We start from the raw sequence: 27,687 nt of genomic DNA on the forward strand, positions 1-27,687 counted from the left end.
GCTAATTAGTTTTTATGTGATGTTTGTCACATTTTGACAAAGCACATTAAATTTAGGATTGTGTTGAAATAAATTTACAAAATAAGTATCAGTATGAGATTACAGTTTGAAGTTGTAATTGCACAGTCATTGTAAAACTAATGATGAGACGAAACCGATACAGCATGGTTACATTAATTTTAAAGGCCGGCCGAGAAAATAAGAAGAGGTACAGCAGGGGTGGCCAACCAGTCAGAGACCAAGAGCCACAAAATTACTATGGTACATCACACGCGTGCTCTTACAGACACACTTCCTCTCACACATAAACAAAATGACATAAAATGAAAAGCAATACATTTCCATCTATCTATCTATCTATCTATCTATCTATCTATCTATCTATCTATCTATCTATCTATCTATCTATCTATCTATCTAGATAGATAGATAGCTATATGCACATGAGCAATTGAGAGTACATGTAGAGAATAGAAATCGAAACTTAAGTATCTATCTCATCACCCAAGTATTGCTCAATACTGATCCCAACATAGGCATCAATATATCAGTATTTTAGAATGATCAGCACACCACTACTCATAACAATATATAGATCTATATATATTTTTTATGAATGGATCAAAGAGCCGCACACTGAAAGGCAAACTGATCAATATAAATCACTGTAAACAGAAAACGCACTCACCTATTGAGTGGCGGCTCAGCTGATGATGATTCCTCCTGTGACAGTAGAATCCAGAGTGTGTGCGTCTGTGTGTGTTCACAGCTTAGACTGCTCTGACAGTGAGAAGTGTGTTTCAGGGTTAACCTGTCGTCCTACAGACGCTGTCAGGTGGAGTGGATCACTGCGTACACACCTGCTCATTGGCTGCCTGAAGAGTAATCTGCTGTGCCGACACATCACACATAAATACCTGTGAGTGCGTTTCTAATTTAGCCTCCATTATTTAACGTCCCACTGAGAGGATCGTCCAGGACACTTAACGAGCTCTCCAGAAGCTTCCTCTACATCTCCACTGTGAAATTATACAACCAGGTTTACACGTCGTGATGTAAGACGCCGCAGGAGGCCTTTAACACAGTGACCTGAACAGATTACAGGAATATTTACAGACATCATCATGTTGTTTTTATTAAATAACAATCATCGACAGAAAAAAATCCACATTTTCCAAATAGTGGCATGAGTTTTGTTCTCATCTGAAGGACAAATTCTCCTTCATTATTTTGTAAAAGTCACGATACAAAAAGCAGGCAAGTCTTAAGAGTCACTAAAAATACAAACATGCACACCCAGTCACACACGCACACACTTTCTGGAGGATATTTTTAGGCATGTAGGAAAACAAACAAGATAAACATACACCAGGGTATAAAACAACTTATTAAAACAATCAAATTCATCAGTCAGTCAACGGTCTGTCGTCTCTGTGTCTGAAATCTTCCAGCCACTCTCTCATTAGTGCTTCAAACAGCTATACATGTGGAAACTGTTGTGCTTTAAAATGCTCGTTCATTCATTCACTTAAACTTTCTTCTATCAAAGATCTACAGCTTTATTCACAGTCTCATAAGATTCAGCTCTTTGTCATTCTTTGTTTTCTGTAAATTCCCGTTTGGAAAGCCCTGTCGTCGTCTGAAACATGTCCATCTTTTCTGTGCTTTTCAATCTCACCATGACATCTTTTATCTTACATAAGGCAGTGATGCAATGAGGACAGCAGAAAAAAAAAATGCGAAGTGTTAAAATTAGAGGAACAGTCGAACATTGCAGGAAAGAACTTGGTGATTTTTTTTTTTTGCTGAGACTAAGATGAGAGGAACAAGAGAAACATGGTGAATTATTTCCTAACTTGTGTCTGATTGTTTGATCAGTGATCTTTAGGGGTGCTGGTTAGTAGATCTGTGCACACAAGTCAAGCTTTTCCCTCCCTTGTTTTCACTGTTTGTGCTACGTTAACAAGCTGCTGGTGGTCAATGCACCATAAAAAACAACTCTTGGAAGATAATATCTAAAACCTTTTTCGCAAAATGTCAAACTCTTCTTGAAACTTCAATCATAAAACGTCTTACACATTCAGTATAAAAACAGAAAAACTCAACATGAACAGACAATCTGTTCAGTCCTCTTTAAACCCGCACTGCGAACTGCAGCTGTGCTATCATTGATCAAATCCATAGGGACATTTTATTAATGCTCACATCCAGTAACATGAAGGCACACAGTGTGATGTGGGCTCTGTAATGGATCTGCTGCTCAGGCCTCGACTGTCTGTATTGGGTTTGTCTGTTGTGGTTGTACTGTGCGTCTCTGTGCTTGGAGAAACCTTTTTACAGGCACTTTGCTTCAACCATTGTTTGTGATTTTTTGAGTGCTCAACTTCAATTTGGGTATCAACCCATAAACTGGGAGACAGAACATCATCGGCTCATTTAGGAGTCAGGGGAACTCCTTCTGAACAGAGTGTGGCACATGAAAAAATAAAAAACATGAAGTGATATGGTCTGAAGACTCTTTACGGCTCGAGTTGTCACAACTCTATTGCTGAGAATAGAACACTTAACATGCACACAGGTTAGCATGTTTCAGTTTGTCTGTTTGTTTAACTGGAAGGCTTGAAACAGAAATCCATGCAGAGGCAGGACTCAGAGGAGCAGGAAATACGTACACTGGGTTCTTGTCAGCCGTCAGCTGATTCTTGGTTATTTAGGATGTGGGGGGTGAGCTGAAGAGGTGCAGATCACATACATGTTGCTCCATCTGGAGGACCACTGAGCTGCTTCTCAATGATACAACGCAGGTAGGTATACCTGCAGGTACAAATAGAGAGCAGAGAGAGAAAAGTAAACATCAGTGAGGCTGCAGTAATCTCTGTGTTCTATTCCTCATAGAATTACTGTTTTGATCTAAAAAATAAAAAAACTAGGAAAAAAAAATCATGTGTCTACAAAAGCAAAGAAAACATTTAAAGACTCTCATCACAGCTGATGAACAGGTTGAAGGTGTTATAATTTCTTGTACCTTCTCCTGAGTTTCTGCACCTCCCTGTCCTCCTCCTCTTTCAGTTTAGTGATGAAACTCTGCAGTACAGGCATTTCAAATTTGATGTACTGCGCCACCTGGTGGAGAGGAGGGGTAACATCACAATAAAGCACAAAAAATTCCAATGTATAGTGATGAAAGGACACAGCCCGTGAGCCACATGTAGTCACATCTCTCTGTGTTGGAATCTTCAGGACAGAGTGCAGCAATGAATCTTACGACTTACATCATACGTGACTTCTTCTCCCAGATCTTCTTCCATGAGGAACACTTTGCAGACCTGCTCACACGGACCCTGCATCACTCTTAGTACCAGAGGATAGTCGCTGCGCTTCAGTTTCACTCGCTCTGACGTATCAACACGACACAGAGTCAGTGATGAAGACATTAACACAAACATGACTGTGTGTGTGAAAAAACAAGAATGAAATCAAATAATCCACACTGACCTCCGCTTGCATGAACGAGGTAGAGAGCAAAGTCATCGGGGCTGTTTTCTATTTTAAACTTGTTGAGGAGAACTCGGAGCACCTGAGGTGTGCTCATGCAGCTGTTGATGCGCACGTTTGTCACAGAGCCGAATGCAGGAGTGAACACAGCCGTCTAAGGAATAAAAAACACATCAAACACGGATTAATATTCAGGAAAGTCTTCACCAGACACTGAAAATCATTGCTCTTTTCAAACTTCAAAATAATAAATTCCTTAAAGTAGCATCAAGCTCTTCCAAACAAACTGTATTTCACACAAAAATGCATGAAACATGATCAAACTGAATGGATACATGCAATGGTTTCACCTTATGGTTGTAGAAGTGTCCGTTGATGGAGAAGCGATGGCGTCTAATTTTTCTCTGGTCGCTTGGTGATCGCCGCTGCCCTCGTCTCAACACACCAGCATCACTTTTTGTCCTGAGGAGCTGGGATGAGCTCTCGTTGTCCTCTGTCAAACAAACAATCAGATTACTTAACAAGAAGAGATTAACAGTTAGATTACATTCATAGAAACACAGATATGTTAGGGTTAAGAGTAGATATTTTAGTAACCCTCACCCTCTGTCTCCTCATCCATTACGCCATTGTTCCCTGGTTGGCTCTCAGGCGGCGTCACTTCCACTGTGGGTGGGCTCACATCTGTCGTCTGCTGACCTTCTGTGCTGTTCGGGGAGCTTCAGGAGAAAGAGAAGAAAACTGTAAAAACAGACATAAAAGCATTTTCTAGAGACAAACGTTTTACACTTAAGATCACATGCTGTGTCTGAAAACTGTGGACCAGAGTGAAGGAAGTTACATCACAGAGCTGAGAGGTCGGTCTGTTTTTAGAATGTAAGAACAGGCTCCTCATCTTGATCACAGACTCTGACACAGAGCTGCATCTTACCACCTACTTATACACACATGCAGTACAGACATCACAGCCTCGTTGATTGGCGCTCTGATTCATGCAGTGTTTCTGTGTTTGGGACTCTGAGTCATTTTCTCTGAAGCTGGTATGGACTATCAGACTTCTGTGGCCATGACTTAAAAAATTACACCTCTCTGCTGTGGGTAGATGCTGCTAACCAGCAGTTAACTTAATTAAAAGTGACTTAACGATGTTGCTGTTGGAGCAGATGTTGCTATTGAGTTTAACTTCTCATTCATGGAGTGTTTGTGCTAGTTTAGTTTATTTCTTTTGAGTAGATTTCTGTCTGAATCCTCCAGCTGCGTGCTCTTTAGCTCTGCTTTTCACCAAACAACAGAGGGATCACAGAGCTCCTCTGATAAATGGGATTAGAGGAGTAAAATGAGGCTTCAGGCCTTTTGATGCAAATTGATTTGTGGTGGCTGGAGGCGAAATCCAAACAGAGCACCAGAGGTGGAGGCTGAAAAAAAACACTTGTGTCGAGTGCTGCCAGTTTGTGTCACATCAAAGAAAAGTGGAAATGAAAAATGCAAATGTGTTGGCTCTTGTACTGGGCAGATCTACAAGAGCGACAGATCCCCCTTTGATGTTTCAAAGGTGTCAATATTTTATAATTTGTTGAACTAATTAAACCTTAAAAACAAGTGCTGCATGGAATCATGAATTCAGCACAGCCTACATGGGCGTGAAGTATTCGATTGAATTTTCCATCAGACCAATGAGACAGAATCTATAACTGCATGCTGCTGACCTTCTCTCACTACCATTTCCGGTCAGTGGGGTGTAACTGGATCTGTCTGCACCTCTTACCCTTGACTGTCCAGATTGCAACCCGAGTGCCAGGACGTAGAGGAAGGGGGTGGTCTGATTCGCTCATGATCGTCCTGCATCTGAAGCCTGATTGGCCGCCGAAGGCCCCAGAAGATATTCAGCAAGCCCTCGACGATCAGCTCCCCCTCTTCCTGTTGGCATGATCGATATTAACTCAGACACATAAACATGGAAGAGACAGTTATTACCCCTCTGGGACCCTGTGTAAAATGGAGAGGGGGTGCTCGATTGCACGTGGTGACGGGAAAGTGGTGAAGAGGGGAGGTTTAATGTGTTCAGAGGAGCTAAAACTGAATACACACCTCTCTGTGTCTGAGCTGAAGATTCTGTCCTTCATAGTAGAGATTGTACGTCTTGAGATGTGAGAGGACTGTTACCCTGGAGACGAAGATGATGGATGATTGATGAGGAAAAGGTGCATTCATCTGGTTTTCTAACGTTTAAGTCATTTTCATTATAGACTATAACCATATTTCTGTGTGTGTTTGTGTGTGAAGGGCTATAATCCTTACTTGCTGATGAATTTGTTCTCTCCGATCTGAACCCCGCACTCTATGTCATCCATTTTCAGTCAGCATGAGAGGAGCTGAAAGACAAAGAAGCAAGTCAGAGTTAATAATTTTCATCCATCTGATTCAGTCTCATGACTCCTCATGACCTGCAGCGAGCAGCGAGCAGCGAGCAGAAAGACAAGACACAGTCAGAGAGACAGAGAGAGCAGCCTGAGGAGGAGGAGGAGGAGGAGATGAAGCTCCACACAGTAAATAAAAACAGCAGATCGTATCTTTCTTCCTGTCAGTGTATTTCCTTCAACATACAGATCAAGTCATGGTTGGACACCAGAGGATCTGCAGCTCTTCCTCCTCTCCTCTATCCTTTTCCCTGTCACCTCCGTTAACATCTCCTCATGTCTTTGTCTCGTGTCACGTCTTTCACACGTACGCACACATGCAGCTGTTTTGCATGGCGCTCTGCCAGCCTCACCCCGTGGAGAGCTTTCCTTCCCTCTCCACTGAGAGTTGTGTTTGTGTATGTTTGTCTTTGTGTGTCTGCAGACGGGGCAGGACAGAAGCCTCCAGGAAGGAGACGAACAGGTGCAGCACACATGGGCCACCCGCTGAGCCAAACCATGTCAGCTGCTTAAACATTTATCTCTGAGCAAGCTGCTGCAGCTCACAATAAAGCATTCATCTGTCAGATATGAATATACACACACATAGGACACACACTCTGGATTTGTCAGTGCCCTATTTAAGAAAAATGAGATTATAAAACAGTTTCTTCAAATATTTACCAATGAGGCTCTTTGGCTCCTCTAGTTACAGATTCAAGAGTAAAGACGTGTTCGCTTCTTCACCATCTTTAAGAAGCTGGAGCTGACTCTGTCACATTTGTCACCTTGCTTGTATGAAGTTAATATTCATCAAAGGGTGGGATGAGCTGCGTTCATGATAAACTCTGTTTCTTTAGTCTAGACAGAGTGAAGTCTTCCTCGAAAGGCTCAACAGACTTTGGATCCTTTTCTGAACCAGGAGAAAGACCAGCTCATCACTCTGCAGTCAGTAGTCAATGTAATGAAGCCCTGTCTGCTTTCAAAGAGAGATTCAAATGTTTGCACTTCTCACAAATTGTACCCAGAGGTAAACATGTAACAGGTATGACATGTTTTAATGTTGGACCTGTGTCCCCGGTGTTTTGGAACGGATGCTGTAGTTTCACCGACTGCAAAACAAGCCTACCTACGGGTACAAATAAAGTTACCTGAACCTGAACCAAAATCCTTCAGCATCAGGGATGCACAGATCGGATCCTCTATGTTCATCAACCCTGGTGCATTTTGGTTAAACAAAGCAAAACTATCTAAAAGGAAGAAAAGACAGCAGCTCAGCAGTCTGGAGGTATTTCATGACTGCTCTGCCAACAACTCTGAGGACAACTGGAGATTTACTGACCACACATTTACACATAATCCGATCAGATCAGAACAGAACACAGTCAGTTGAGATATATTTCAGCTTACAATGTTAAAAAAGCCTGAAGTTACCATAACATAATTCTCATACTCATATTAAGGGAATGTTAAATTAACACTGTTATCAGATCAGGTCAGTCCCGGTATAAATCAACACCAAAGCCCTGGTACCGGTTTTGGTATTAGTAGGCCTGTCACGATAATCAATAAATCAATTAACCGAATGATAAATAAAAACATCCTCGGTAAGTTTGCCAGCCTCGATAAACTGACAAGTGCATGCATGTTTGTTTTCCTCCTCTCTTTCGACCAAAGAGGCTGAATGAGAAGATGGCTCACTACGTCTATCTTTCCTAACATAGGGGTGCATAGGTTCTATAGCGGATTTAGCGGATTTATAGCGGAGTGAGCATCTGTCAAAAATGCGATCTTTGGGGTGAAGACGGGGCTGCTCGTGCGTACACACGGAGAGAGCTGAATCGAGCGTCCTGAGGGGTAAGGAGGAAACACACGCTAATATGAGTGATGGCACGAAAGATACGGTTCTTAAGCCGCCTGCCACAGTCCCAGTGTGGGAATATTTTGTTTTTTATCAGAATGAACAAAGTGTGAGCTCATGAACACCAACGAGCTGATATGTCGCATTTGTTTAAAAATAGTGGCGACGAAGAAGAAGAGGGAGGTGCAGTGGAGCCTTGTTCTTTGACAATCTGCTCTTACTGAGGCTTTTGGTCTGCAAAGTAAATAGAAATAAAAGCGCCAAATAGTGGGCGCTCAAAGACAGCTACATTGCCAAAGGAATGCAGCCCTTCAATACGGTTGAAAGCCAGAAATGTTAAAAATGTTTGACAGACAGTACGGATTGACTGGGAAAAAGTTAATGTTACAAACAATTCAGGAACTGTATAAACTCCCTTTTATTTTGCTACAGTTTTTATTGTTTTTTTTTTTGGCGTTTCATTTTTTCTTTAGAGACAGGGTCTATGTTTTATTGTTTTTGATTAGTATTAATTATTTTCATTGACATGTATTTTTTTCTAAAAGGAGAGTCCATTTCATTTTCATTGGATTTTTTTTCTCTTTCTTGTTTTTTAAATTCATTATATTTTTTGTTTAATTTATTTTATTTAAAAGATCCTGACCTTTTAATTACAGTTAAATACTCTAAAGAAATTAAAGTTTCTTGCTTTTGATATGGTGTACTCACTTTATTATCCCATTTATCACAATTACATCAATGAAAAAATGAAAAAAAATCAAAATAATTTTGACAATAATATCGTTTATCGGCAATAATATTTTGGAAAATTATCATCTAGCAAAATTTGTTATCGTGACAGGCCTAGGTATTAGGGCTTAAAAAGTCTGATCAGTGTTCCTAGTGAAAAAAAAACAAAAGCTCCAAGCACTGGTGGTTTGGTTTATATAGCTTTCCTTTAGGCTAGGGTAACATAAGCTAGTTAAGGAAACTGAAATTTAGAGAAATGAAAACACTGGGTGACAATCTCAGATGATGCCTGACTGATACACATGGGCCTCTGTTTGTCATCATGGACACTTTCTGTTCTTGTGTACCAAACTAAAACAACTCTCTGCAGCAAGAAGTCCATACTGGACGAAGGTTCAAAACACAAGGCACCAAGTGTCATGAAACTCACTTTACTCAGAACTGTTTTGTTAGGTTAAAGTAAATATGTATCCAGCTGGAATAATGAGTCAGCGCTGACTTTCAGGTACGTGACTCTATGAGATCTAGGATTGTCCTCCTGACTCAAGTGAGGCCACGGTTTCGGTCCACTCTGCTCTTTCACGACACAGCAAGTGTATCAGTTTTTATTTGAATAAATACCAAATTCAAAACACACTGTCAATTTAGCACATCCTCCTCCCAAGAGTTAATCTATGTGAATAAGAAATGTAGAAATAACCTTACTGTAGTGTCGACGGTGTGATGTCGTTGAGTCACCAGAGAGAGGGAGCTACAAAAGAGAGACAGAACAGAGGACAGAGGCTTGTAGACCACGTCTGTATCCTCAGGTGAAGAAGCACTTTAGTCCCTCAGGTGTTGGTTTGTGGGAGCTCTTTGGGGTCTCTTCATGGGTGTGTGACAGCTAGAAGTTGATCTTAGAGTGAGGGTATGAACAGGAAGTGCTCCCCTTCCGCTAAGTAAACTAAGCTAAGTTCCGCCTTGACTCATGTAGTCACACAGGAAACTGACACTAACCCTTACACACCCCAAAACTTCCTCAATTTATCAAACACACCAGCACAGATACAAGAACTGATCACTAACAGTTTTCCCTCATCCCTGATGCTAACAGACACAACCTCCTGTAAACAAACTGATGCGGCAGCTTTACACACTCTGCTGATAAACTCAGGCTGTCAATCTCTAAGATAAATGTGTTCGATAACTGAAGGAGGATTAAATATTAAACACCAATCAGCCCACAGCTCCTGCCAAGCTCTATTAATATTTCAGCACTAGTATTAGCGCTGTCAGGCGCTCAAAAGCTAACCATTCAGCTCCACAAAGGAGATCATTAGTCTTTAATGGTGCAGTCGTGGTCAAGGCCAGCGCTGGTCATTGACTCATTAACAGGTGATGCCAGCGGTCCAACACAGACATCAGGATATCAGCTGTAATCGTCTGATCAGTCAAAAGACCAAAGTGAACTTTGAGTCAATGACAAAGAACTGATGGCTCCCCTGATGACAAAGATCAAATCAGACTTTTGATTGAACCTTTAGAGCTGCTGTGAGAGTCATTCCTGTTAGATATGATTACTGCAGGTGTTTGGGTTTGATAATGTTGTTTATTTGATACAATCTAGAGGGGAAGTCTGCGGTTTTCTTGAGCTGATTCAGCTAGATAAAGTTTTCTAAATCTATGAGGGGATGTCTCAGTGTGATGTTAATGTTCTGATAAAACAAAAACATGTCTGTTGTTTATATTAATCATAACACCAGGAAGTCTGTTTACTGTGTGTTTAAACCCAAGTCTGATAAAGTGCGAAATATTTCAGATTAACAAAAAAATGTAAACTCTGGAAATGTCAAGTATTGTCTCAATATAAAACATTTCAAGATGGTTTAAATCAGCAAATGTCAAAAAGGGATCAGTAAAACTGAGGAATATGAGCAGACGTTTGATGTCTACTGAAATATCTCAAAGGTATTATGGTTTTAAACCCACTTCCAGGAACATAATCAGGATTTAAGGAACATTAAGGTCACGGGAAAACATCCCTGCTTGTTCACAGACAGCAGAAATGACGCTATCTTTTTTGTTGCAAATTTAAACAATTATTGACAAAAAAGTAAAGAATAAACTTAAGGCTTTAGCCTACTAAGATCTGCCAATAAACTATTTTGTGAAAGTCCTAAAAGTTCAAGAGATGACTTCGAAAAGGGAGGTAAAAAAATGAACCTTTAGTTAATCTGCACTCAAAGGCTTTCTTACTGACCTTGCTTAAGTTTAACATTTCACTTTAAAGCTCTGCATCCTAACACCCTGCAGCAGTATTGACAGTAAAGATCAATCTTGGGGATAGATTTCAGGATCAGCCACAGTTGAGCATGCAATCCATTCAGTTATGGAAAATGTGAGAGATGTAAGTAAGTAAAGCTTTTAGCATTCAGAGAAAATTATTCAGTCATCATTACTTCAGATCGCTAACATGGTCCAGCCACAAGTTCAAAACTGAAACCCTCCTTATTCCTCTAAAGGGGACATATCATGCTGATCCCTGATTTAATACTCTAATAATATAACAAATTTGAAAACAAGACCTTAAACCCCCTGAATTTTCAAAAAATGAGATATTGTATTTTTTCTGATATCCTAGAACAAGATTTGATGCCTCTGAAAATAGGTCATTGCCATTTAGCCGCAAGATTTCGACCTTTATGACGACACGAGGATCCTGTCTTTTTATTGGAGTAATCTGATACCCACCAAGAGTTATAAACGTATAAACTATACATGTTACAGTACCGGTTTGACTCACCACACTGAAGCGTCCTGAGATGATCTGTGTGGAGGTGGATTTTCTTCCTCCTGAGCTGCAGAACCGTCCGGGTCTGACTGGGGTCCAATACAAAAGGACGTATCCTTCACCTTAAGCCATTTTATTAGTGCTATCAATGCCTTAAGGTGACGTTTGGGCAAACAGCAAACTCGCTCAGTCTGCTCCATCCAATATGGCGATTTTGTAAATACTGTCATGCTGCAAAAACCGCCCCCTGGCTCTACCCCCTCAGCCCCTCTGATAGAACGGACCAATCAGAGCACAAAGGGCTGTGACGTTGTGAGGTTACTGGAGGTCATTCTCGAAACGGAGCGTTTCAACGAGATCTTCAGAATGGCCTAAAATGAGGATATTGAGAACGCTATTGTGGGGCAATGAAGGAACTAAATGACTTGTACTGAGGGCAGAAATGCTTTACATGCATCCTAGTCTGGCATAGTGAAAAGGAGAAACAAGCATGATATGTCCCCTTTAAACATGAGAAGACGAGGAGATGATCTCTACTTTTGAGATGCTGAATCTGGAAACTACTGACATTTTTCTCAAGAAGTGACTGAGATGTCTAGATTAATCTGTAAATTTGACTTCTGATTGCAGCCCTGCAGCCGTCTGTATTAACATTCCTCCAATGTTTCACTCTGTTCAGTTGTGATGTCCTCTCAGTGAAGCAGAAAACAGCAGAAACAGCAGTGACATGTTGTCAGTTTTTTACAGCAGGACTCTCCCTGGAAATAATCTCTATGACATTTAGACGGCAGAAAGCTGCTGCTTCTTTTTGTTTTGCTCTGTCAGCAGCATATATGCTCAGACAGGCTGACCCACGGATAACCCAGTCCAGTGTCTCTGTGAGGGAATTCTCGGTTTGTCCAAATGCAGATCTCACTGACATCTCGAATCTCTTCTCTCACTCTGTTTGTACCCTCCATCTTTCTCCATTCTTTCAGTGTTTTCATACTGTCCCACTTTTCTAATGAGTGAATTCTTCCCTCTTTTCTGTCTTGTCTGTTTTCCTCATTCAGCTTCCTCCTCTTTCTTGTGAAAGACTAAAAGGTCTCACCATGCTACTAAAACTCATGACCACCACTTCCTGACAGAACCCCCTCTCTTTCCACACACACACACACACACACACACACACACACACACACACACACACACACAAACACACACACACACACACACACACACACACACACACACACACACACACACACACACACACACACACACACACACACACACACACACACACACACACACGCACACACACTCCCTCTGTCTCTTTCATTGACACACATGCATGCTTGTTTTCTGCCCTCTTGCCCTGCTGCCTCTGAACCTTCTCTGTCTAAGTCTTTGGCTGAAATGAAAGACGAATAGCTCCAAACCTCCTCCTGTCCACTTTAAAACCCAGCGGCTCCCCTGCCTTCAGACTCCACATTACTACTGCTCTGCCTCACTATTGTCACCATTGTCATAGCAACATGGAAAACATCTAAGCTCCAGCAACTAGCACACAACACAGAGCCAAAAATAGTGAGTGTGCGTCTTTCCCGTTTCTTATAAGGCGTGCTGAGATTAGCAAAAACATTGCGAAGCTCGACATGAATCTACATATGGTGCACAGAATCTTCAGAAGTGGAAAATAGTTGTGGAGCGTGAGATGACTGCAGAGTTGAAACTATTAGTCAATCTGGGAGGAATTTATCTGCAAGAAGCAAACCTTGCACATAAAAGAAAAATGCTTCCAGCTTTTGGATTTTGTGAATTTTCAGTTGTCTTTTTGTGTCTTTCATGCTAAAATGAAAATCTGAGCATGGGGTCACACTGGAAAATGCATTTGGGAACTGATCACTGGCATTTGCTGTCCTAATAAGGAAAACAGTTCTAGTCTCACCTAAACTGAAGCTGTGTAAAAGAGCTATGCAGCGATTCAGTTTATAAGTCACTGTTTCGGATCACTTCAAATGCATTTCAGTGTTTTAGTTGCATTGTTTAACACTTAAATGTCAGTGCTGGTGAACTGGTTGTCAGGCACTGCTCTGCAAAGTATCACAAGCTTTCATCATAGTAGGACATACAGCAGGTCTGTTGATTTCAGCTGTAGTATGCCACCATCAGCACAGTGTAAGCCATTTAACAAACTGACATCTTGGTGCTTGGCAAAAAAGAGGCATTCACTTTTAAGCAGGGGGTCTATCCTAAAGCACTGCCTCTGTCTAGCCAGCCTTATGTGTGCTGAGAGGAATCCTGTTTTCAGCTCGTTATGTAACCTCTTTTACTAATACATAGCTGCACACACACTCCCAAGTACAGACAATAACGATTAATCTGATTGTTAATAATCCTTTCTGTTCAAGATGAAAACAGAGGCATCACATTAAGTGCTAGGGAGCATGTCTGGCATCGATGAATGTCATGAAAGTACGCCACATACGTATACTCTTCGAGGTTTTTGGGCGATATATGCTCCCTCTGTGCTTCTATAAAAACATATGATGATTTGTGCATCTTGAGTAGTCAATAAATGCTTATAAGTTCTGTTATTTGTCGAAAAAAAATCCCAGTGTTAAACTACACCCAGCCAAAATTGCCACATCAACCCCATCATCATGATCAGCCTACTTAGCCAAGGCGACGCTTCAGTCTCATTTCTACCGACTTTGGAGATCTTAACTCGGCTTACCGAACCCCGGAACGCTGGCTCTCCGGTTCCCCTCTTTCAGCTCCGCCGCCTTCAGCTTCCCCTCGTTACAGCCGACCAACTGTCCGTCAACGGTAAACTCCTCGAATCGCTCTCCAGCCAGCCGTTGGTAACAATCACTGAGGCGCGTGCATCCAGAAGCTGGTGGGAGGTGGAGGAGGAGAGCGCGAGAGGTCCATCTGTTGTAGCGAAGCTCGCGGCACAGCAGTGTCGGGGCCCCCGGCCGGGAGCCAATCAGAGCGCGATCCTCACGCCCCTTTGTTCACGCTGCGTGCCGAGATGAATGAAAACATGAAAACAATAGGGGGACTGAGCATGCGCACAACTTCAGCAAGGTGAATTAGATTTAGAACCACTGGAACCTACAAACTCACAGTCTATGCTATAAACTCACCAGTTGTAAATACCATTTAAACTTTCATCCAATAAAGCTTATTTTGAATATGCTTTTTTTTAAAATTTGAATTCCAGTTAAGCACTAGATATTTAAAAGAACTTCAAAGTAGAAAAAAAGAAACTTCTTAAAGTTTAACTGTCTTAACTGTTTCATGGCATAGTTTTACCTTGATACAGGAACTTATAATGTTTGGCTACTTTTTAAAATTTATCTATTCTTAATATTCAACTGGATTTACTAAGACAAACTCATTTAAAAAAAAAACAATACCATCTTTAAATATTCTGTTTCAACTTAACTAGAAGTAAGGCAAACAATATTTTCAACAGAGCTGAAAATATATTTAAACATTAATTATTCCAATTAAAAGTACCCAGGAGTTTTCAGCTGGTTATAAAAACAACCAGTAAGAATTGACAGTAATGCCTATCTATGGCCGACAAATGCACAGGGCTGTCAGCAAAAAATTTGAAAATCTCTTTTTTGACATTTTGAAGGCCTTTTAACTGCTGCAGAGATATGTTTCAGGCTCTATAACCAACAACACAAAAGCCCTTTTTAACTTTATTTACAAAAGGTTCACAAAGTAATATGTCCAAGTGTTTAAATAAAGCAGGATGACATGTTTTAATCAGAACTCTATGCATAGATAGGGTACGATCTACTCAGGAATGAGAATTCACTATGTTGGCGCCTCCTGTCTTCCAAGCAATGCTATGTTAAAAAAAAGTCATATACACGCCATTATTTGGATGATCAAATGTTTTAGGTGCCTTCTCAAAGACTATGCACAGTTGTCTTAACACCTTGTGAAAATGAAGGCAAATTTGTAACTACAACAGAAATTTTAAACCAGGGATCCCAAAGGGAAAGAAGTACAGGTGGAGGTAACCGGTGAATGATATTTGAATTTTAAGTTAAGCAGAATCCATGTTGGACTGTAGCTTGTGGAATCAATCATATGTCTGAGTTAAAGTCTGATCTCTGGTAACTGAACTTATGCAGGTACATGCACCACATTGAATCTTTTTACTGTCTGTAAATCAGAAATAAAAATCATTCTTGTCTTCTTATAACATGATATATGTTTCAGTGTTATTACAACACAAATGTTGATGACCAATAAAGACAGCAGACTGTGTTCATTCAGTAACATCTTATTAAACTGTTTTAGGAACAGAGCATAAAACATTTTGTTGCTACAATATGTTTACACAATTTCTCTTCCATGTTTAGCAAACTTTACTCCATTAAATATACTTTTTTTTCTTGGATTTTACATCTATTTAAAGTTTCTCAGCTTGTTCTTTCATTTATACTGGTAATGTGTTAACATGGACAGAAAGCAATGTTAGAGTAAAAAAATACAATATGAAAAGGTCCTAACAAACAAAGATTCCACCAAACCACTGATTCAATATAGGATTAAAATGTACTGACTTTCAAATAAAAAGTACAACAAAATGGTGCGATTCCAGCGTGATTTAAGATTAAAAGTTATGATTTGTTTCTTACAAATATTTGCTTGCAAAAACATGAAAACGATGTATAAAAAACAGAAACATTGAAAAAGATAAAACATTTAATACATAAAAGTATATTCTTCAGGTAGGACCCCCTTCAAAATAAAGGGATTTATGTCTTTGTTACACACCTGATGGCCACCTTCTTAAGAGCCACCTGCTGGTTATGCTGACTTTATGTAAACCAAGCCAGAGAACCACCAGAAAGAGAGTCTGGCTGTGAGATCCAAAGTGTTTTACTGTAACTGTTAACCATGTGAAAAATACAAATATGTATGTAAAGGATCCTAAGTAAGACACAGAGTACGGGAAAAGTTAGAAACGAGAGGAAGCTGCCTTTAGACACAAACACATCCAATGTTCATTGTAAGGCAGGTTCACTCAGCTGCCAAGGACTTTTGTCAGGCTCTTAATAAGGTGGCCACTCGGTGTCTTCTCCTGCTTTCAGAAATATTAACAGTGAGAGCTCCCAGGGAGAAAACCAGGTACACTACACATGAGAGGACACCAATATATATTATCATTGCATGTCTTTTGGGCTGGGGGTTAAACACACAGAGTGCAGAGCGACAAGAGAGGATGTAATGGGAGAATGAAGTGCTGGTTGTGTGATCATGATACGACAACAAGTTCACAGGAAGTGTGTGATTGTAATGTGTGCATGCCATATACTAAAACAATTCACTACAACAGGTGCCAAAACAGTCAAACCAGCCTCCAATTTGTTCCTCTCTGGAGAAGGTGGTAAACTGGAAAGCTGGTGTGTCATTAACACACTGCTCATTTTACCAAACACCTCTTATCACCATTTTTATCAAGTTCTTCGCAATGCTAAAATTTCAAGAGACATGATTCAGATTTACAGTTTCTGCAAATATCAGGGGTCACAAGCTAGCCAGGCCCCTTTTGTGACTTCAGCACCCCCTATGCTTCTGTGAGTCAGTGATATCGTAGAGGTATACTGCCTCCACAGAACGGCTAACTGGGGAACAAGATGAAATCATAACTTTAAGTTTAATTTCCTTTTGCAGGTGTATGTGCCTCTGAGAGGCTGACTGATTTTAATCTGCCAACATCTGAATCTGAATCTGTTCTGAGTGAAAATTGATCTCTACCAACCATTCCCACAGACCCTGCATGTGCCAAACAATTTCTGAAACCTGTGAGATCTGTGACCTGATTTAGGATTTTAGCCACTAAACCACTCCACACACACACAACACCTTCTTTTTCAGTAACTGAAAACCGCACATGAGCAGCAGAGACAGGATCACACCACTTTGACACCGTGACTGCAGTGCACAGAACTCTATGACTGATCAGATTTTATCTGCTGAGAGGGAACGGGGAAGCCCATAAGCTTGAAGAGCAGAGTGGAAAACCATCGTGTGTGGAGCTTTTACAGTTTTAACCTGGATTATGTTCTTCATAAACTTATCACTGTTCCATACACACAGACACCTGCCAAATCACCAATGTTTTACTATGAATCCTACAGCTTTGTAGAGGGTACAACTTGTTTGCTTGGGGAACAAAATGCCATTAAATCATTAGTGTAAAATACAGGGATAATGAGGTCACAAATGAGGCCGAGCTAGCCATGATATCACACACTAAGGCCCAAAATATTAACTACAAAGACATTTTGCCACCTGTTTAAGGTCATCAAACAGAAAAATGTTCTTTCTTGACTCAATATCTGGATTAGCACTCTAGCGACATTTAGAGTCCCAGGTTTGTGAGTCCAACTCACTCTGAACCTGATTTTCTTGGCACCTTTGAAAATGCAAACAGTAATCGTATTGAAAGGCCCATTACTCTTCCGGTAAATCGTTTAAAATTGTTTTCTCTTGTTTGTACAGACATCATGATATAAATGGAATGAAACAGAGGCAGCTTATTTTAAAAACTCTCTTCAGAAAAAGCTACTGAACATCGACTGTAGCTGAGGCTGGGGGCGGAGGAGCAGCCGTCAATCATCTCGAGTAAATTTATGAATAAATATACTTTCAATACTGTGAGACTAACATAAATCTGCCTCAAGCACCTTTCTATATAAACTCTCTTCTTATAAATAAATAAATAGCCAAAACAAAAATCTAAATAGAATTTGGGATGATCTTCTTGAATTGCCAAAACTTAAAGCAAAGTTCTGGTGCTTGGTAACAGAACATAAGAGAAAGTAAAATAAAGAGCTGTAATCATTTTGGTAAAATGACATAACAGTAAAATCTCTGCTGGGCTAAATATTTAGAAGTGGTTTTCTCTCATGTAGTCTCTGAATTTCCGCATTTATAAAGATCATTACATTGCAAAATTTTGATATCAAATTTTTTAAATAGATATACATATATTATTTTTTATGTAAACGCTGGAGGCACAGAGTGAGGTCAAATCAGAGATCTGCTCTTCAGGGTCACACCTGTGATCAAAAAGGTCCAGGCTGCTGATGCTCCAAGACTTTTGGTTTCTCAGCCAATTGTGCTCAACTACAACCAGACATGAACAGCATCAAACATTAGCATGAAACTCAGTGAGAGGTGGAGGACAGCAGGAGGAGTGCAGGTGACGGAGGATGGGAGGAGGAAGAGGAAGAGGAGGAATGTAAAATCAACAAAATGGTCAAATCGCTGAAAACAATAAAAGGCTGCAGCAAAAACACACACTACAGCTTCTTCATCCAATAGAGTGAAATCTAAACCCTCCGAACTCTTCTTTCTATATTTAAACCACTTTTATCTATTGGTATTTACTGCTGTGTCTGACTGGATGCACACATGGTAGAATCAAGTGATTCTTAACAGTGGCCGTGGTGTATTATTTCTGTTGCAGCCTTGGTAAATCCGACATTAACACACATTTCTGCTAAAAGCAGAGCACCGCTCACGGCTTAAAACTCAGAGAAGATCCACACAGAGGATCAGGGGTCTCTGCCATCACCGGATGAAGAATATTTACAGCAACATTTCACCTTCAAAGTAACTTCATGGTTGTTTTATGGTAAACTGACTTCAAAGGGATGGTGATGCATCTCCTGTTTGGACTCTGCGCCTCAAACACCTGTTCTCAGATTATGTAATTCAGATCCCAGCCCAGATGCTTTATGTATTACTTTTGGAAAGAAAGCCCTAAAGACAAACTCCTCCAGCTGAATTAGACTCCTTACTCACTGTAAGGACAAGTTGCAGAGTAGAAGAGTCAGAAGAAGATGCTGATGGAGAAAAGAAAACAGGAAGCGACTGAAGGAGAACCTGAACCAGGGTAACTGGAAAATGTCTTGTATAGTGTTACTGTAGTCATCAAAATTCAGCTAATTTTTAGTATTAATGCACAAATTCTCTCTGAAAAGGCCACGTATGTGTTACTGTGCGCCATAAATGTATTAAATGCACTGCTGTCACCCGGAAAAGGAGGCATTCATAAAAGCCTGTTATGTTTTGTCAGTTCCTGTGTGTGAAGGAGGAGATGGCAACAAAATCTATAAAATAAAAATGAATCACTTGCAGTGATTAAATTATATTAAGCAAAAATCAATTTGAATTTAGATTCATGAGGAAGTAAACATATCTAGTCCCATCCCAAAGAAGGGATGTATTCAATAAAAGTCAAGTGAAAGTCTTGTTGTAACTGATGCATAACTGTTTGAACATCATGTAAACTGTGCTGTGATGTTGGAGGTCCTGTGTTTTTCAGCGCGTAACTACACGACAGAAACAGGAAATGTAACGCTGAGCATGAGATGCGAGTGTATGATGTGCTGGTTAACGGGTCTCTGAGGAGATTCACTGAAGAATCGGGGGCACATGAGCTGCGGAGTGACATTCTGATTTAGAACTCAAGAGGCAGATAGTGCAAACGTAAATTTCACAATCACTTTGCATGAGTAAGGGCACCTGACAAACCATTTCCATCAATCTGCATCACCCTGACGTGCATCGGAGCGCTCAAGCTAGTTTTGGCGAGGCTTTTGGTGTGTGAGCATGTGTGTGTCGAACTCTGTTGCATAAGAATCTAGAGAAGAAAGTCTGCATAATCCCCAATTGACATAATAAAATCTACTGTGCTTTTAGTAGAATAGGTTTTAGGCAGTATGGGTTAGCAGTGATCATCAAACATCTACTTTGATGGTTTTTACATCTATGTGGATTTAAGTGCAAATAAATTAATGCAAAAACTTGTTTTTCTTTGTGCATACGCATGAACACACACCAACTAACCTCCCTGTGGTGACATCTTTTATCGCATGCTGTGACTTGCTCTAGCATGCTTAAAATAGCATAGTGGGAAGTGGGAAAAGACTGACACAAGCTAAAGAAAACACAAACTGTAGGGTGAGTGGGGGTGGGGGTTTGGGGTTTAGGTGCATCGCATTTTCTTCCACACAATCTTGACTCCTGCATCGCTCCTGTCCTCCGCTCTCCCATCCTTTTCTCTTTGTGTACCATCCCTTGCTCCCCAAATCCAGCCACTTTTAGGATATTTTCAGCAGCAGCCCGCTGGCTATACCCGGCTCTCCCCTGCTGCTGTGCCCCCCTCCCCTCCGATTCCACCGCCCTTCACCGAATCCCTGTGTCCTGTTCTGCTCCTGCAGGCTTCCCGTAGCCTCCCCCATTGGTAGCCTGTGAAGGCGGGGCTGATGGGGATGTACTTAAAAATGCGATGTCTGCGGATGAAGTCCATTCCAAAAGGTAGATCGTAAGACCTCATTCCTTCAAGTTCTGCAGCACTGAGACCAGCGCCACGTTTCAGCTTCCTGATGCCTCGTTCTTCAGCGGTACCTGAGGAGGAGAGAGGAGTAGATTAATGAGTAGTTCCTAAAGTCCAGAGTTAAAACCTGCACTAACAATTAGGAACATGACAAAACATGGACTGATGAACTTTTCTTTAACCACAACCATGATGTGACAGATAAAGGTAGATGCTACGAAGATAAGCCTGAAGTATAATCATTGCTTTGAATGCCCATCATTCTTATACTTTCACATATACCTGCTCTGTAATTATAGCTTTATAATTACCAACATCATCTTCATAACAGAAGCGGATTTTAACACCCTACCAGGAATAGTGTTGTCCAAAATGAAGGCGACAGAGCCTCCAACAAACATGGCAGTGGTGAGGAGCACATTCAACACTTGGTCGATCTCAACTATGCCTGAGGAGGAAAAAAAAGAGGGAACTTTAAATCTTACTCAAACATATCTTTGTCTCTGTATGAAAAAAGGTTAGCAGCAAAGGGACAGTTTTACCAGTAAATGACCAAATATCACTTACTGAGCTAGATTTAAACCACTGTTGTGATGATAACTGAGATAAAGCTTCATAGGAACTCAGAGGTGCAAAGTGATGATCTACTTCATCAAGGGACAAGGTATGAGCCAAGCTTCATTTGTAGTGTGATACTCCAGTTGTGTGTAAATCTACAGTGACTTTTAAATTGCAGCTCCTAACACCTCCAAAGGATATACATGTACCGATCTCACTCTACTCACCTGTGACCAGTGGGTTCTGTTTGAGGTAGCTCGGCAGCATCAGACCGAAGAAGATGGAGAAACCCAGAACAAAGAGATTCCTGGAAGAGTTGAGGTCGACAAACTGAAGGTTGGATAGTCCCACCGCCGTAATCATCCCAAACAGGGTGCAGAACAGAGCTCCCAGTACGGGGTCCGGCAGAGACGCAAACAGGGCGCTAAATTTACCAATCAGCCCTAGCAGTAGCATCATAGCAGCCCCATACTGAATCACACGCCTGCTGCCCACCTGGAGGACCAATCAGAGAGGAGACGACAAGGAGCAGGTGAGGTCAAGTTCATTTTAGATAAAAAAAATATAAAAAAGTACAGCAACATCAAGATTCTCTGGCTCTTTATCTGAAGCATGTTTACGCAAGTTTTTTCCCCTTCTTTAACCTTATCCAATAAAGGTAATACAGAATAAAACATACAAGCTAAGACAGAACAGATAAAAATAAACTAATACTGAGGGCAGGTGTTTGTGTTACCTTGGTTATTCCCAGGACTCCTATATTTGGACTGGAGGAGGTGGAGCCATTTCCTGTCCCAAACAGACCGTCCAGAACACAGGAAATGCCTTCAACAAATATCCCCCTACACAGACAGCAGAAAAACAAACTCATTAAATAAACTTTCAGACTGTGAATTATCCTGAAAGTGAAACATTTGAGAGCTTCAAGTGAAACAGAAATGAAATAAGTCACCTATTGATGGCGTGGATTGGAGGTGGAGGAGCACAGGAGAGACGTGCGCAGGCATAGTAATCTCCAATAGATTCAATGATGCTGGCCACCACTGCACTCATCATGCCGATCACACCTGCAGCTGTGACTGTAGGAAGACCCCACTGGACTGCAGAGGTAAAAACACAAAGCTGGTTAGAAGTGAGAGACAGAAAGCTGCTGTTCTTTTCCAGAATTACTGCAAATAAACATCTACTCTGACATCTTAATGCATGCTTTTGAAAAGGTTACTTCCAAACTGCAGCTAAAAAAAACAAGTTTAGATTAGCTTCAACTAATAAATAAATACAGAAGACAAAATCTTTCCCCAGCACTAGAGCTGCAGCTTACGGCAGTCCATCAAATCAGATTTCTTTTACACATCCTTCACTTTCAACTTCCTCATCCTCCTTTCATCACTCACAGGGATATGGGATCTTAAACCATGGTGCAGCTGCAAGGATTCCTTGACGTGCGTCTGTGCGAGCGTAGAAGCCATATTTGTCCGTCTCTGGTGGGAAAACGTCCGTTACAGTAAAAATGAAGCACAGCAGCCATGACACCAGGATGGCCATGATGATCTGCATGAGGAAGAAAATACACATGAATAAATGTAGACATTGTGCTTAAAGTGTTTCACTTTTGATTTCTGTTAAAAAAAACATCAGGGTATATGAGGTGACTAGCTGACCCAGATGGACAATTACTACCTTTTGTTTTCAAAGAGTGTGGGTTTGCTGTTTATTTCATTTTTTCTTCACCCTGTATGTCGACAGGGTTGTCTTCAACATTCATTTCTCAGAGTTCTTGTTATTTACATGTCACCAGTAGGGGGCAGGATTACACAGATTTACACACCACTCTTTCTGGCTTTCAAAGGATAAACCTCCAAATCCCCCTTTAAGAGCGAGATTAGTTTTGTTGAATTATTTGTCACTTAAAGAGGAAACACAGGTTGTAATGGATGCAGGTGGCAGCTGGAGGGAAAACGAGTGAATTTCAGTGAGAGCACGCCAAATATTTACCGAGAGAGAAGCAGTTTGTGCGAAAGACTCGGGACTGAAGTGTGTATGTGCTTTTTATGAGGAAACAGTGTACTTACAGGAAACATTTTGAAGACCTGCAGCCTATAGGAAGTCCAGCCTTTCTTGGCTTTGTAGACTGGCAGGGGGAAGTGAACGTTTCTGGCATACTGAGAGAAGAGCAGCACCAAAAAGATAGTTCTGTGGACAGAAACAGAAGTTTGTTTGATCCATTTGATAAAACTCTTGCTTTTGTTATTTTGAGATTTATAATTTTCTTTAAGGGGACCAGTCTGAATGGACAGGTCCCATTTCCTCCTGTCTCCTTCTGACTGGGACTCAAGAGGCTCCACCACCAATCAATCATCCTAACTGTCTCAAAAAGTGCAAATCAGCGGCAATTACCAGCACATTTCTCCCGTCCCTGTGGAGCGAGAGGGGCCTTCTGGCTACAGGGTAAACAGCAGTGACACAGCAGGAACTGATGTCACGGCACCAAACATCAGAGCTCTGAGGTAGATGGTCCCCTGTGAGTCATTGCTCTAGCTTTACAGCCTAAATTATACTCCTAATAACCTGTTATTACATGTCTGAATGCCCTTTACTTTCCCCTTTACAACAAAAACAGTATTACTCATGTGATATCTCTGTATCAGGCTTGTAAGCTTAGGCTTTTATGCTCATCTTTAAACCAAACACCGCACCCAGAAACTGTTATGTATAAATCATGTGACTGTGTATGAGGTATCTGCTTCCATATTAACAAAGAACAATGGTTGTAAAAGTTAAACACCAGTCAGGGGGTGTGGTTTTCTAGCAGTACTAAATTTTATATCTATAGAAACTAGTTGCACGACTTCTGCAGTCCCGTCTATTTGATCTGTAAGTTTCCATTCCCCCAAAATACTTCTTATCTAACTTTTCTTCAGATGGATAAGCTAAAGAAGATATATGTCTTGTTAATGCTTTAATTTAATGTGCATTTTGATGGACTCACAGCATAGCAATGCCCCAGTGTTTTCCAGCCCTCTCTCCTGCAGCCTGGAAACCGGACAGGCCGATGAGGGCCACCGTGGGGGTGATGGTCAAAGGTCCAATGTACTTTAGGAGAAGCCCGGGCAGACCCAGTGCTCCGATGCACACCTCAATCAGAGAGGACACGATGATAGCCCCTTGGATCTGACAGTGAATGAAACAAAGAGATGTACAAAGCATGAAAAAAAAAGGAACTTGAAGCTTCCTACTTTGGCTTTGAAGCCAACACCTCAAACAGATGACAATCTGGCTCAAAACACGTATACATGATCATTAAATCATTAGCACTCTCTTGGTGTCATTTTGAAAAGTTACTCTCTTGAGCCGCGTTTCCACCAAGCAGTCCGGGTCAGTTCGTCTCGGTACGGTGCGCTTTTAGCGGCGTTTCCACTGACTCATCCCGGGACTGATCGCTAAAAACCGAGAAGACCCAACCTACTTTTTTGGGACCCTTTCGTATGGGTGCCAGACTGAACCAATCCGCTCTCGGGAGGTGGAGCAACACACTGCAGACGGTTGATTGGTCAAAAGAATCGTCACTTACCCCGACAGCGGCTGCATTTCTCCCGGCGGCTCACAGACTTCTCTGAAACGAAGCTTGATTGCACTTTGTAACAGAGAGTTACATGAAAACCACAGAGAGGACGAAATGCTGCATGTCTTCCATCCGTGCTCTTTGTTTACTGTGTCGCGTTTTTCTTCTTTGTTGGATTTAATAGCGGGTAAGCTGCTATGGCGTCGCGCTATTGTTTACCAGCTGGGGCTTCCGGCATCCGGCTTACACGCCGCCCACCACGAGAGGGCACAGTTTGCTGTGGAAACGCAAACGGGAACAGACTTAACTGTCCCAAACCGTCCCAAACCGTACTGAACCGACCCGGACTGCTTGGTGGAAACGCAGCTTTAGTGTCATGCAGCCTTGTTCGAAAGTAGCGCAGTTCAGTCCACATATTTAGAAACACAACCTTTAGTTCTGACCTGTGTTTGGTCACTGTGTGAAGTTGCACTGCCAGACAAACACTTCTCATGTGACAAATAATTCAAGGAACCACATCCAACCCGGGAATCATTTATTTGCATCATGCTAAATTAAAAGGAGAAGGGCTTGCGGATTTATCTCTAGGGTGCATGTTTAATTTGATCCTTCCTGAGTCATAATCCTGTTTGTCCAGTCTTTGTCCACCTTTGTGTTCTTTCTCCTCTGTCACCTTTTATCACCTATGCGTCTCTCCTGCCCTCAGCCCATTCATGTTCCTCTCTACAATTTAATCTGGCATGATTGAGTTTGGTTTCATTGAAGCCTCACGTAACAACAATTACTCAACTGGCTTGCGCAAAGGGAAAAGGTTAATTCAAATGAACAGCTCCTGTCACATAAAACAGATCCCTGCAGCCACAGACAGTGATGCTCTTATTCAGCTTTAACGTATTTGGCTTGTTGAGCTATAAAACGTCCTTTATTCATGAAAGTTGTATAAAAAATTGCACAAGGAGTTATTCAAGTTCAGTTGGATAACATGTTAAATGGAACAGTTATTTTCTGATTTAACTCGATAATTTAACATTGCAGCTGACATGTTGATTAATTTTGCTTCCGCCTGTTTTACAGATTTTACGCCTTGTTCTGCTTAATTAGCTTTAAAGTCCTGTAACCAAGATTACGACTCTATTTTTCACTCACCTCTCGTATCCTTGGGTGCCAGATGTGCTCTGTGTGGAAGAGCTCTGTGCTGTTAAACACTGGAACCTCTGTTAATAGAGAAAGAGAGAAAGGACATGAGAGGTTAATTTGATTACTGTGAGCACCACAAATCTGGTTATTAATATGAGCAGCCAAACAAACCAGCCAATCCCATTTGGGGGATCTTTTCTGGTTTTGAAGCTGATAGCATTCAGAGTTGGGCTCAAGATGTTTTAATCCTCTGTTTATAATCTCAGAAAGAGGAAATACCTGTGGTATTACACTTCCATTTGTCCAGTGAGAGGATGGCTCGGGCTGGTGCGAGGAAGGCAAAAGCACTGGCCTGGAATAAAGGCAACCTGAGGACAGGAAAGAGCAAAACAAAAAAGGCATGTTTGAATTATCTCAAAACTGTACAACAGAGGGAGCTTTTAGCAATTCAAGACATCAATATGGGATCTAGACTTTATGCTTATTAGTCCAGAATCCGTCTCACGTCAAGTTGTGTAAGACGTGGTGAGAGGAAAACAAAAAGGGCAGTATGTCGATTTATTTCTGACACATATTTCCCTCTTCCCTCTATGTTCTTCCTCTTTCACTAAAGTCAACCTAAACCACTCACGCACTTTTAAAAACTTGTAGCCGAGTCAAATTTCCTGCAAAAGCCATTTTATGAGCACTGAACATTTTGCCAGCCTCGTTTTAAACGATGGCTGACCTTTGAAAATAGCATCTGTCATGTGCAGTCTGGACAGCAGAGGGATATAATCAGATGTGACCAGTGATAGAAACAGAATGAACTCATGTAATGACGTTACATCAGTGTAAATGCCACAGATAAAAATAGCAGTGGGGTGAATGATCCAGAAAAGAAACAGAGAACATTTGTTTTCTTAGGAACGTGAAACCAAAAAGAACGTTTATAAAATAACCTCATGTAGCACACCCACTGGATTTTGTAACAACTTTGCCAGTGCACTGACACTTGGCCACAAAGCAGCTGTGGACTTGTTTGGCTGACAGAAGTTTAAAGTTCAGACATCACAAGCAGTTTTTACTATTCAACCTGTTCAAAAATGAAAGAAAGAAAGTTAACTGATCAGTCTCTTGTGGTTTCCTTTCCTCTGCTTTCCCCCTCTCTCTCCTGTTCCCTTGTTCATTTTCTCAGGAGCCAGTAATCCTCACAGAGATGGATAGATAAGCACCGTTTCCCAGCTCAGCTCAGCTCAGCTCAGCATTGCCTCTGAGAGAGTTTGGTTTGTCTAAGAACCGTGCCAGTCGCTTTAAACCCTCCAAAGCCTCTGCTGTGTTTTTGTTTGTGTGGGAGAATGAGGAAGAACTGAGGGGGAGAAGGAAACTCCATTTTCTGAGTCATCAGCTTTTAACAGTTTTCTGTAGACCAAAGTGGACAGATCAGTTCTGTTTTGATACTATGACCGGAAAATATCAAATATCTGAATATGAAAAGAGATATCAAAAAGACAATCCTCAATCACCTTGACAAACCACAATCCTGTTTCAGTCTAAGAGCAGTGATGACACACAGATTGTCTCTCCAGACAAAACGGAAAGATCAGATTTACTAACTTTAACAGGAGCCACAAGACCTCCCTGAACTGCCTCTTTAAAGAAATATAACACTCAAGCCAGCATGACTTAGCTTTCAGTGACACTCAGATCCAAACCACAGGATGATGTATGACAGCTATACTGCAGTGAGCCTCTGGTGCAAACTGTGAGAATAAAAAAATTGGTAACCTGCCATGAATGAGTGTGGGAAAGTGATAATTTCCTTGAGTCACAGAC

At 41.2% G+C, this 27,687-nt stretch overlaps 2 protein-coding genes across 4 annotated transcripts in view; both read right to left on the bottom strand.

Annotated features, from left to right (window-relative positions):
• Positions 1-1,143: 1,143 nt before the first annotated feature.
• On the bottom strand, positions 1,144-14,216 carry rassf2b (Ras association domain family member 2b). Of its 2 annotated transcripts, none has more exons than XM_074671174.1 (10): positions 13,971-14,216; positions 5,794-5,867; positions 5,584-5,659; positions 5,261-5,412; positions 4,099-4,214; positions 3,846-3,988; positions 3,496-3,649; positions 3,273-3,394; positions 3,026-3,123; positions 1,144-2,814 (listed from the first exon to the last, which is right to left on the bottom strand). In XM_074671174.1, the coding sequence occupies exons 2-10, from the start codon at positions 5,844-5,846 to the stop codon at positions 2,745-2,747; spliced, it is 984 nt and encodes a 327-aa protein (XP_074527275.1). In that variant the 5' UTR covers positions 5,847-5,867; positions 13,971-14,216; the 3' UTR covers positions 1,144-2,744. The 2 variants fall into 2 exon arrangements, with proteins under 2 accessions (XP_074527275.1, XP_074527276.1); XM_074671175.1 differs by lacking the exon at positions 13,971-14,216 and adding an exon at positions 9,187-9,363.
• An 859-nt stretch (positions 14,217-15,075) lies between these two features.
• The window catches only part of slc23a2 (solute carrier family 23 member 2), a 41,386-nt gene continuing 28,774 nt past the window's right edge, over positions 15,076-27,687 (bottom strand). Inside the window, exons 7-16 of one of the 2 annotated variants that reach the window (XM_074670039.1) lie at positions 26,152-26,240; positions 25,882-25,949; positions 24,163-24,344; positions 23,246-23,366; positions 22,568-22,724; positions 22,126-22,273; positions 21,910-22,015; positions 21,401-21,668; positions 20,968-21,063; positions 15,076-20,686 (exon numbers count right to left, since the gene is read on the bottom strand). In XM_074670039.1, the coding sequence (XP_074526140.1) occupies positions 20,409-20,686; positions 20,968-21,063; positions 21,401-21,668; positions 21,910-22,015; positions 22,126-22,273; positions 22,568-22,724; positions 23,246-23,366; positions 24,163-24,344; positions 25,882-25,949; positions 26,152-26,240 (1,513 nt within the window). In that variant the 3' untranslated portion in view covers positions 15,076-20,408. The remainder of the gene's footprint in view (positions 20,687-20,967; positions 21,064-21,400; positions 21,669-21,909; positions 22,016-22,125; positions 22,274-22,567; positions 22,725-23,245; positions 23,367-24,162; positions 24,345-25,881; positions 25,950-26,151; positions 26,241-27,687) is intronic. The other variant, XM_074670040.1, reaches the window with a different exon arrangement.

The sequence above is a fragment of the Halichoeres trimaculatus genome, unplaced genomic scaffold (assembly GCF_033239565.1).
Source record: "Halichoeres trimaculatus isolate MK-OKI-2021-1 unplaced genomic scaffold, fHalTri1.1 fHalTri1_scaffold_5, whole genome shotgun sequence".
Lineage (NCBI taxonomy): Eukaryota > Metazoa > Chordata > Actinopteri > Labriformes > Labridae > Halichoeres > Halichoeres trimaculatus.

Excerpts from the sequence above, each read along its gene's own strand:
- rassf2b (XM_074671174.1), bottom strand. The coding sequence starts at position 5,846 with ATGGATGACATAGAGTGCGGGGTTCAGATCGGAGAGAACAAATTCATC. Across the intron at positions 5,413-5,583 it reads TTCAGCTCAGACACAGAGAG|GAAGAGGGGGAGCTGATCGT; the intron begins GTGTGTATTCAG and ends TCATGCCAACAG. Across the intron at positions 3,124-3,272 it reads GAGAAGAAGTCACGTATGAT|GTGGCGCAGTACATCAAATT; the intron begins GTAAGTCGTAAG and ends CCTCTCCACCAG.